Source organism: Physeter macrocephalus, chromosome 9 (genome assembly GCF_002837175.3).
Source record: "Physeter macrocephalus isolate SW-GA chromosome 9, ASM283717v5, whole genome shotgun sequence".
In the NCBI taxonomy this organism is placed as follows: Eukaryota; Metazoa; Chordata; class Mammalia; order Artiodactyla; family Physeteridae; genus Physeter; species Physeter macrocephalus.
The window spans coordinates 35,906,325-35,916,293 of NC_041222.1; the positions used below are offsets into that span (position 1 = coordinate 35,906,325).

Here is a 9,969-nt window from a genome sequence, read left to right on the forward strand (position 1 = left end):
GGCGCTCGGCCTGGGCGGTGTGCGTAGGCCCGTGGCGCTCGGTGGGCTAAGTGGCCCTCCCAAGCCGGCCCGCCCCCGCTCCGCTCCCCGCCCACAGCCGCACTTCCGCGGTCGCCGGCGTTCCGGAGCCCGCACGCAGCGTCTGAGGCACCCGGCACCTTCTGTTTGGTCAGTGGCGTGAGCGTCTCGCTGTGGCGTGTCGTCCGCGCTGCTCGGCCAGTTGTACGCCCGTACGCTCGCCCGGCCAGCCGGCCTGCGGAGCTCCCGCCCGTGTCCCACGGCTGGTTCGGGGCGTCCGGGCACCGCCTCGACGGCGGCTCCGCCGGACGCGCGGACTGGACCGCAGCCCGCACCCGGAGCGGACGGCGTCATGAGGCACCTGACGTACTTCTGCCGCGGCCAGATGGTGCGGGGCTTCGGCCGCGGCTCCAAGCAGCTGGGCATCCCTACGGCGTCATGAGGCACCTGCCGTACTTCTGCCGCGGCCAGGTGGTGCGGGGCTTCGGTCGCGGCTCCAAGCAGCTGGGCATCCCTACAGGTGAGCGCGGGAGGGCGCGGAGTCCCCCACCCACGCTGGGCCGGGTCACCTGAGAGCGGGGACGTCAGCCGGGGGGCTCCGGGCCGGGTGGTGGGGCTACGGGCAGAGGTGACGTTCCCGTCCTCCCCACTCCCGCTTTGTTGAGGCTGACGACCTTTGGTCGGACTGATGGAGCGCGTCCTTGCCCGTGGCTCCGAGCTCACCGGCTTGGGGGGTGGTGAGGGCAGGAAGCCGGAGCTGAGTTTCGGGAGCCCTCTTTCCCGCCTCCCTATCCAGCCGTGATAAACCCGCCAAGCGTGGCGCGCGTCTTTCTCTTTAGAAAATGTAATGTGGGCCAGATAGGCTAAATTCTCAAGCCAGCTGTAAGGTTTTCGTTCTTTAAATACGTTAGTAGGTTGTGTCCAAATGATGACACAGGCAGTTGAGAACCAGGTATCTTTTTTGGTCTGCATTAGTTTTAGTAGTCAGGACCTGAAGGTATGCTTAATTTTTCCTTGAAAATACATTCCAGGGCTGCACCTAGACCTATTAAAGCAGTCTTTGAGCTTGGGACCTAGGCATGTATATTTCGAAAGTAGAAATCTTTTCAAGGGATGCTGAACCTCCTTAAGAAGGACCAGGGCTAAAAAAACGCCCAGCTGTTCATGTACCTGTTTTCATCTACTGTGAGAGTTTACGTTTTTTGGTACACTTAACATAACCTGGAAACTTATACATATATAATCTGGTACCTTTTTTCCTAACCAATCTGTATGAAGAGGAGAAAGAAATCCTAGCCAGAGTATGAAATGATGGGATTAATAATTGTAGTTAGAGTCCTAGGAATCTTGTGAGGGTAATGATTTAGACCAGCCTTACATGTGAATTTTCTAAATATTGAATATGAAACTCTAAATATTAGCATATTTTCTTCTGTTGTTTAGCTAACTTTCCTGAACAAGTAGTAGATAATCTTCCAGCTGATGTATCCACTGGCATATATTATGGTTGGGCCAGTGTTGGAAGTGGAGACGTCCATAAGATGGTGGTGAGCATAGGATGGAACCCATACTACAAGAATTCAAAAAAGTCCATGGTAAGATTTAAGAATTGTATTTCACCCTGTAAACAGAATGGGATGATGATTTAGAGTAATACACAGATAGAACTCATCAGTGGTGATCACAACATAATCCAAATATGAGAATTTACTTGACAGGTTTAAAAGTGAAGAGTTTAATTACTATTTGAATGGAATAACTTTTCCATCCTTTTCACTTTCAAGATTATTTGTGTCTTTGGATCTAAAGTGAGTCTCTTATAAAGGGGATATAGGTGGATCTTGTGTTTTTGAACCATTCTGCTAATCTCTGCCTTTTGATTGGAGAGTTTAATCCATTTACATTTAAAGTAATTACTGATAAGGAGAGACTTCTGATATTTTGCTATTTGTGGTTTGTATGCTTTGTAGCTTTTTTGTCAGTTCCTCCATTACTGCCTTTTTTGTTTAGTTGACTTTTTTTTTATAGTGACACATTTTGATCCCTTTCTTATTTCCTTTTGTGTATTTTCTATAGATATTTTTCTTTGTGGTTACCATGGGGACTGCATTTAACATCCTAAAGTTATAAAAGTCTATTTTGAATTTATATGAACTTAATAGTATACCAGAACTCGCAAATTACATCATTGTGTACCCAATAATATAGATTAATAAATTTATATGCATTTATTTTTTAAAGCATGGAGAAAATAGAAAGTGGAATCACAAACCAAAACTACAATAATTAACTTTTATAACTGCCCATGTGTTTACCTTTATTGGAAATAAAAGTGAAATAAAGTTGAGTTCACCAGTTAATGTAGGTCATTTACTCTTTAAATATTTGGTCACCCTGTTAAGGTAAAACTGCTTACGCCGTGGATGGTGCTTTCTGATAAAATTGCAAGGTGATGCTTTTTTTCCTCTTTTTAAACCCCTTTGAGGGTATACGTAATTCTTCTGTTCTTATGAACAGATGACCTACACAGCTTAAGTGCTTAATCTGCTAGATCTTTGGGTCAGCTCAAGTATGTGGCACAAACGGTTATAGTTGATCTAAATTTCATCCTCTTTGAAGAGTTTATAGAAAAGTACTGTTATAAGCAGTAGAAGTGGCCCAGAACTACTTAACATTGTGCTCAGTGTTCCTCTTATTTTTCAGGATTAAGGGTGTGTTGGAATTGATAAAGAAAATAATCAGTGAAAGAAGGCAAAATATTTTTCTCTGGAATGAGAGAGGAAATGAAGGGGAGGGGAGGCTATCCCATGACTAATTTTTCCTTATTAGCTACTCAGATAACAGAACTCTTACTGTAGAGCCAGTTAAGGAGTGCCTTGGAGGTCCTTCCATAGTTAGGAGAAACTCAGTTTTCCATTGGTAGGAGGTTCATACTTTTTAAGAGTTTTTCTTTTTCCTTTTCTTTGCTGATAGCAGACATACATGATGTGCCTGTTCAAGTCTTTATCTCTTTAAAAAAAATTGGATTGTCTGTCTTACTGACTTAAAGAATTTCTTAATATATTCTGGATCCAGTTCTTTTGTTGGAACTATGTATGACAAATGTCTTCTTCCACTGTGTTGCCTTTTTTTTTTTTTAATTCGCTTAATGGAATGGTATCTTTTGAAGAAGAGTTTCTTTGCTCATTCTCTCTGCTGTATTTGCTCAGTTTTTTCACCTTGATAAGACTCTTAATTACTTGGTGCATGTTAGCTTTTTCTAAAAACAGCAGATCACACCAGATTTGTGGGATAGCATCTACCTTACTCAGTTATAATGGTACAAGGTCAAGGAACAGGAGCAATGGAAGAATTCAGGAAATACTGCACTTAGGTTTTAACCTGTCTTTAAAATTTTAAGGAGGGTTGATTGTTTCATTTAAATTACCTCACCATAAAGATAAAGATAAATTCAATTTTAACATCTCTTGACTGTAGGAAACTCATATCATGCATACTTTCAAAGAGGACTTCTATGGGGAAATTCTCAACGTGGCCATTGTCGGCTACCTCAGACCAGAAAAGAACTTTGATTCTTTAGGTAAGTTCTTATTTAGATCTTCTTAAATGTTACTGCAGCTACTTCTGCTGCTTCTCCTAATAGTAATCATGGCAAGACAGATAATATTTGAGCATTTAATATGCTAGGCACTGCTCTAAGAGCCTTACATGAATCAACTCACTTTATCCCCACAACACCCACATGAGGAGTTATTTTGCCGATTTTGCAGGTGAAGAAATTGGCACAGAGAGGTTAAGTAATTTGCCCGGGGTAGCATCGTAAGTGATGGAGCCTAGATTCAAACCCAGCAGGCTGGCTCTCTCTCCAACAGTAAGAAGTTAATGAAATCTTTGTTTCCTTTTCATATTTTAAGGAACAAGTAAGAGTTAATACTGTGATGAATAATGGATGCTTAGCGGTAGTTGAAGTGTAAGAAGCAGTAAATCGGAACATTTAAAACAAACGTCAAGTATCTTAGTGTAGTGTGATAGTTTTAATTCTAATGTAGAGTTTCTTTTACAAGTGTAAATACTGAAGAGAATTGATAGTATTTGTTTCTTCCATTTAGTATATGCCATGTACCTTTCTGCTAATGCCTTTCTCTAAGTAATTGCAAGAAGATTAGGGACATCTTTTGTGTACTATTGACTTTTACTTAAGTCTAGAAGAAAGGACGAAACAAACATTATTGGGCATCTACCCTGTGCCAGGAACACTGCCAGCCTATGAGATTTTAGGAGAAGCAGAACAAAGGAGTAGTAAAAAAGCACAGCAGCAGTTTTTCGTTATCTTTACCTGGTATATTCTCTCCACAGAGTCACTTATTTCAGCAATTCAAGGTGATATTGAGGAAGCTAAGAAACGACTAGATTTACCAGAACATTTGAAACTCAAAGAAGACAATTTCTTCCAGGTTCCTAAAAGCAAAATAATGAATGGCCACTGAAGGAAAAGCATTTATTCATTCACTGTTTTCTAATATTTTACTGCTCATAACTCTACAGTCTCATCTTGGTTATATTTTAAAAATCATTTTCCTACAGCTGTGAATTAAACAGTACAGTGTAGTTAACCATATTATGTTCCAACTGTTCAATTAAACCCGTCATGTTACAGTACTAAAAAGGTTCATTTTAAGAATCAAGTTTCTTTTTTATGTAATATGTTGATTAAAATGTACCCCTAGAAAGGTCTTAAGTGTTTTAGAATGGAAATGAAATATATATAAATATGGGTAACAGGCAAGTCACTAGTTTGAGATGAGAACTATAATTCTCATGGTAAAATTCTAGCATGCATGTACCTGTATAGCATGCTCTGCTAATCAGAAGGCTCATAAAAATAACTATATTAAGCAGAGGTTTGACAGTTCATTACAAACCTAAGGGGAAGAATCCAGACTTCATATTTTTGATATTTTGTGCATTTATATATTATTATAGACATGAAGACTTGTGAAATTTCATTTTAGTCATTTCCTTTAAGGGCTCAAATCATTGTACTGTGTTCCATTTTTGTTACAGTTGCCTCAGTTCTAATTGGTCTAGGCTCTCTCCCTATTAATTTTTTGTTTTTCTTTTAAAACAGTAAAATGAGTGTTTTTCGAATCGCTAGTTCTCATTTTTGTGTTGTATAACACTTCTTTTTACGAGTAGATATTCTTCAACGTTTTTCTTAACCTTTGTTTCCTGTAAACAATTGTCAGTGTCAGTTCTTCCATTTAGAATATCCAACTTTACATTTACAAAATGTAGAGTTTCATCTGCGTCTGTATCTGCCATCCCATCACTTCACTGTATGAACAGTGATTAAGTGCATATCTCTTGCATTTTAGAAAAAACACCCAAATGTTCATCTGTAGGTTTCCTCAAAGTTTAAACGAACACCTAGCATTTCATTTATACACACCAGTTTCTTCAACAACACACAAATACTTGTTTCCCCCCCTAGGGAAACTATTTAAGAGCCAACTAAACTATGAAATACAAAGTTATTTGTTTTTAATGTGACTATATGTTCCTGAGCAAATGCAGACTGTTGTAGTTGTGTGAGCACAATGTAATTTAAGGCTAAAGAGTGCTATCTAGAAGATAATTTTAAAGATAACTCATTATAAAACCATTTTCCCCTAATCTGCATAAATGAGAACTGATTTTAACAAAACTGTTTATATAATATTTAGAAGAACATCTAAAGCTAATGTTGGAGAAGGGGGAAGCAGGAATAAATTCAGTTGGATTGTTTTGTCTTTTTGGTGTATGAATTTATGGCAAACAATGTAGTATCTGTCTTTTTCATTTCTTCTTTAAAGAAATACTTAGAAAATGTAATTTAATGTTAGAAATCCTATACTTGAAAGAAGCCTCAATTATCAGTGGTTCTATGAAACAAAGTTAAAAAGAAACATGGAAAGTGTAAAAAAGGTGTGTGTTTGAGTAGCTTGCGACTGATTGTGTCCTCATTAAGTGTGAAAATTCTTGGATATTGTCACCTTACATTTTGTTAAATAACTATTGCTTTTGAAAAGCCTATAGTGTGTGGTTTAGGAGTTAGTTAATAGTGTCTACATTTTTTTAAGTTTTATATATAAAGTATTTATATATTATAAGAAATTGCAGTAGGGCCATTTTTGATTATTCAGTGTTTTCAGGCCTTGAAATAAATCTTGACCAAGTGATGTTTCTTCTTTTTTTGTGTCAGTTTGAATCTTTTGCTTTGTCTATATAAATTCCCGATTTGTTGGTTGATGGTAACTGGTTACTGTAAGGTATGTTAGAGGCCCTGAATAGTGAGTTACAGGCAGCAGCTACAGGGAGACCCTGGCCAGCAGCAGTGGTTCTACACACAGAGGCCTTGCCTTTAACGGCCCTTGTAGGTTAGGTCTGAGTACCCTTCCATAACTCCTGCTCCAAAACAGCATTTTGTAACCCTCATGACTTGTGCCACCAACCCCCTCACAGTGAGTGACTTGGGACTCTTGCCTGTCTCTACTACATGGAGAAACTCACAGTGGCTCTTTGAACACCTCATCACCAGTGCTCTCAATTATGGAGGCTTAAAGCCTTGCAGTTAGGGCTGTAACACCGTTCTGATCAGGGAGATGTAAGCAGAAGTCTACTTGGAGTTTATGAGGACAGTTCTGCTTCCCTGGTGAAAGTGCTAGCCTTTTCCTGTTCTCCTCTTAGCTGGAAAATGGATGGAGGCTGATAGAGGAGAACCAATCTGACCTTCTGGGACTGAGCTAGGAAATAAATCTACCCTATAGAAAGAGATGCCATCATAAGCAAGAGTTAGCAGAAACAAATTACAGAATAAGCTCTACAAAGATGACAGATAACGGGGATTATCAGGTACAGAACTTGAAATCACTGTATAATATGTGTAAAGAAAGAGTATCAAAAATGGGGAAATAAGGTTCTAAAAAATCGGGCAGATTTAAGAATTGTCAAAATAGAATTTATATTGATGAAAAAAATAATTGAAATTTAAAGCTCAGTGGACAGGATAAGTACAGGTTAGACACAGTTGGTGAGCTGTGAGATCTGACAATCTGTGCTCTCATACACCTATTGTCTATTCACTCCATATTCGCTTCCCATGCTTTTTGTAATGTGGCTGTGACTTAACATTTCTTTGACAGTTGGCTTCCTTTTGGGTCAGGTCATACATGGACGTTGAGCCCTAGCTTGTGTCACAGGCAGCTCAGTTCTTGGACTTACTCCTGTGCTTACTTTCCCTGTTCCTGAGTGTGTATTTGGGATAGACATACCTGACAACTGACAGAATCCCCCCTTTGGTTCCCTGACTGAAACAAGGGCCAAGTAGAAGCCAGAATAGTAAAGCAAGTCAGTGCTACATCTCTGGGGAAATTGCCAAGTGCCATCATTAAAAATAAAACAAGCAAAAAAAAAAACCCAAAGATTTAGGGTAAAGGCTCCTAACATCTGTTCAGACTGTACAGAAACTTGATCTTGGGAAATGACTGTATTATCAACTAATCAGGTGATGACCTCAACTGCAGCTGTTGTCCAGGATATATAAAATGTCTCAACAGATTTCTAAGGATTGGTGTAAGGAACATATCACAACTGATGGAGAAAAATCAGTATTTTTAAAATACAAAAATATCACAATGGAAAGCTATGTTGAAATGAATGATAATATGCAATGTGTAAAAGTTTATAGAATATAACTAATGTTATCAAGAATTATAGCTTTAAATACATAGAAAAGAAAGATCAATAATCTAAGCTTTGATCTCAAGCTAGAAAAAGAATAGCAAAGGAAGCCAGACAAAAATGAGTACACACTGGGCTTCCCTGGTAGCACAGTGGTTAAGAATCCGCCTGCCAATGCAGGGGACACGGGTTTGAGCCCTGGTCTGGGAAGATCCCACATGCCACGGAGCAGCTAAGCCCAGGCATCATAACTACTGAGCCTGTGAGCCACAACTACTGAAGCCTGTGCGCCTAGAGCCCTTTCTCCGCAACAAGAAAGCCATCACAATGAGAAACCCGTGCACCACAGCGAAGAGTAGCCCCCGCTCACTGCAACCAGAGAAAAGCCCATGCACAGCAACGAAGACCCAACGCAGCCAAAACTAAATTAAAAAAAAATGAGTACACACTGTGATTCTATATAAATTGTAAGAACAGGCAAAACTATAGCAAAAATGGTCAGAGTGGTTCTAGCGGACTGGGGTGACAGGGGGACTATGAAGGCTGTTGCGTGCTTCCGTCTCACTGTCCTGTTTCTAGATCTGGGTGATGGTTGCATAATGTGCTCGCTTGTGAAAATTCATCAAGCTTTATACCTACTTGTACACATTCAAATAAGGCAAATGATGTTCTGTATAGCTTGGCTGTGAATATCATTTACACAGTCAAGAATTACAGCACTGAATTTTTATGAAGCAAAATACATTTATTGGAAGGATGAGGAGGAGGGAAGTGTGCAGTGGCAGTGATGGGAAGAGTTTGGGAAAGAAATGCTCGTCTTCCGTTAGTGGGAAATGAATAGGTAGATACCTAACCTGAAAACATACGAAGCAGCAGTATAAGCATCTCCCTTAGAGATAGGGAGAAAACATACTACATAACTGAAAGGGTTGAAATTGCTTGCTTCTAAGGAGTGGGAAATGGTATGTGATGGGAGCAAACAAATTAGTATTTCTTTTTCTCACTATGTCTTGTTAAGTAATTTGATTCCTTAAACTATGCGCAGGTATATCCTGATGAAAATAAAAATTAGCCTTTAGAAAGTTAATTATGTGTTTGGAGGGTGTTAAAAAGTTGTGAAACTTAGGATAAACTTTTTAAAAAAAATTTATTTATTTGTGGCTGCGTTGGGTCTTCATTGCTGCTCACGGGCTTTCTCTAGTTGCGGTAAGCAGGGGCTACTCTTTGTGGTGGTGTGAGGGCTCCTCATTGCAGTGGCTTCTCATGTTACGTAGCATGGGCTCTAGACACGTAGGCTTCAGTAGTTGTGGCTCACGGGCTCAGTAGTTGTGGCACACAGGCTTAGTTGCTCCGTGGCATCTTCCTGGACCAGAGCTTGAACCTATGTCCCCTGCATTGCGGATTCTTAACCACTGTGCCACCAGGGAAGTCCCAGGATAAACATTTTTAAACAATGTATTATATTTTCAAATTACATGCTCAGTATGTTTTTCTTCAATTTACAAACACCTTTTTGAATAAAGTACCTCTAAATTCAGTGAGTTCAACTAGTAATCTGGAAAAAGTAATGCACACATTATAAAGCATGCTGTTCAATAGAACTTTCTGCTATCATGATAATGTTCCATTTCTTCACTCTCCAGTAATTACTTTAAATAGCCACATGTGCCTAGTGACTATTGTATTAGACAATCCAACTATAGAAGATCCCCCCCCCCAAAAAAAGGAAATACAGGGGAAATAATATATTTACTGTGCTTTTTTCAGATTAACAATTGGACCAATTGCTTTAATTTTTAGGTACTTTATCTGAAAATGCACGGACCACATTTCATGAAAATAGAACTAACATATAGTTTAAATTGTTTCTCAGCTTCGTGGATACTATGTATGTGATACTCTTTTCTTCTACTTAGTTTGCTCTTTTTCTAATTTCTCGTTTATTTTCAGCCATTATTTCCTTTATAAGCATTTTAAGTCTAAAGCTCACCCCCCCACCCCCACTACAGGTTTACCTGCCAGCATGTGGAAGCCAGCTCCTTGGAAAGGGAGTGAGCTGTCTGGCATTTGGCATCTCTGCTCAGCTCTCCTGATCACAGTCCTGTACACAGTCACCTTCCGTTAGAGGTCTCAATGGATTACATTATTAAGTTAGGTTGAAGGGCATTTAACAGAAGGGAGGTGGGTATATTTAAATGGCATTCGTGAATATGTGAATTCATATACCAACCG

The 9,969-nt window shown here is 39.6% G+C and overlaps 1 protein-coding gene across 1 annotated transcript; it reads left to right on the top strand.

The window, feature by feature from the left end:
• The first annotated feature begins 454 nt into the window (after window positions 1-454).
• RFK (riboflavin kinase) lies at window positions 455-6,216 on the top strand. Its single transcript, XM_024126909.3, has 4 exons — window positions 455-538; window positions 1,462-1,613; window positions 3,496-3,598; window positions 4,375-6,216. Exons 1-4 carry the CDS (start codon window positions 457-459, stop codon window positions 4,503-4,505), a joined length of 468 nt encoding a protein of 155 aa, XP_023982677.1. The 5' UTR covers window positions 455-456; the 3' UTR covers window positions 4,506-6,216.
• The last annotated feature ends 3,753 nt before the right edge of the window (window positions 6,217-9,969 follow it).

Bases quoted from the DNA above. Each gene is read 5' to 3' on its own strand.
- RFK (XM_024126909.3), top strand. From the start codon at position 457: ATGAGGCACCTGCCGTACTTCTGCCGCGGCCAGGTGGTGCGGGGCTTC. The intron at 1,614-3,495 runs GTAAGATTTAAG...TCTTGACTGTAG, and splicing joins AGAATTCAAAAAAGTCCATG to GAAACTCATATCATGCATAC. The intron at 3,599-4,374 runs GTAAGTTCTTAT...TTCTCTCCACAG, and splicing joins AAAGAACTTTGATTCTTTAG to AGTCACTTATTTCAGCAATT.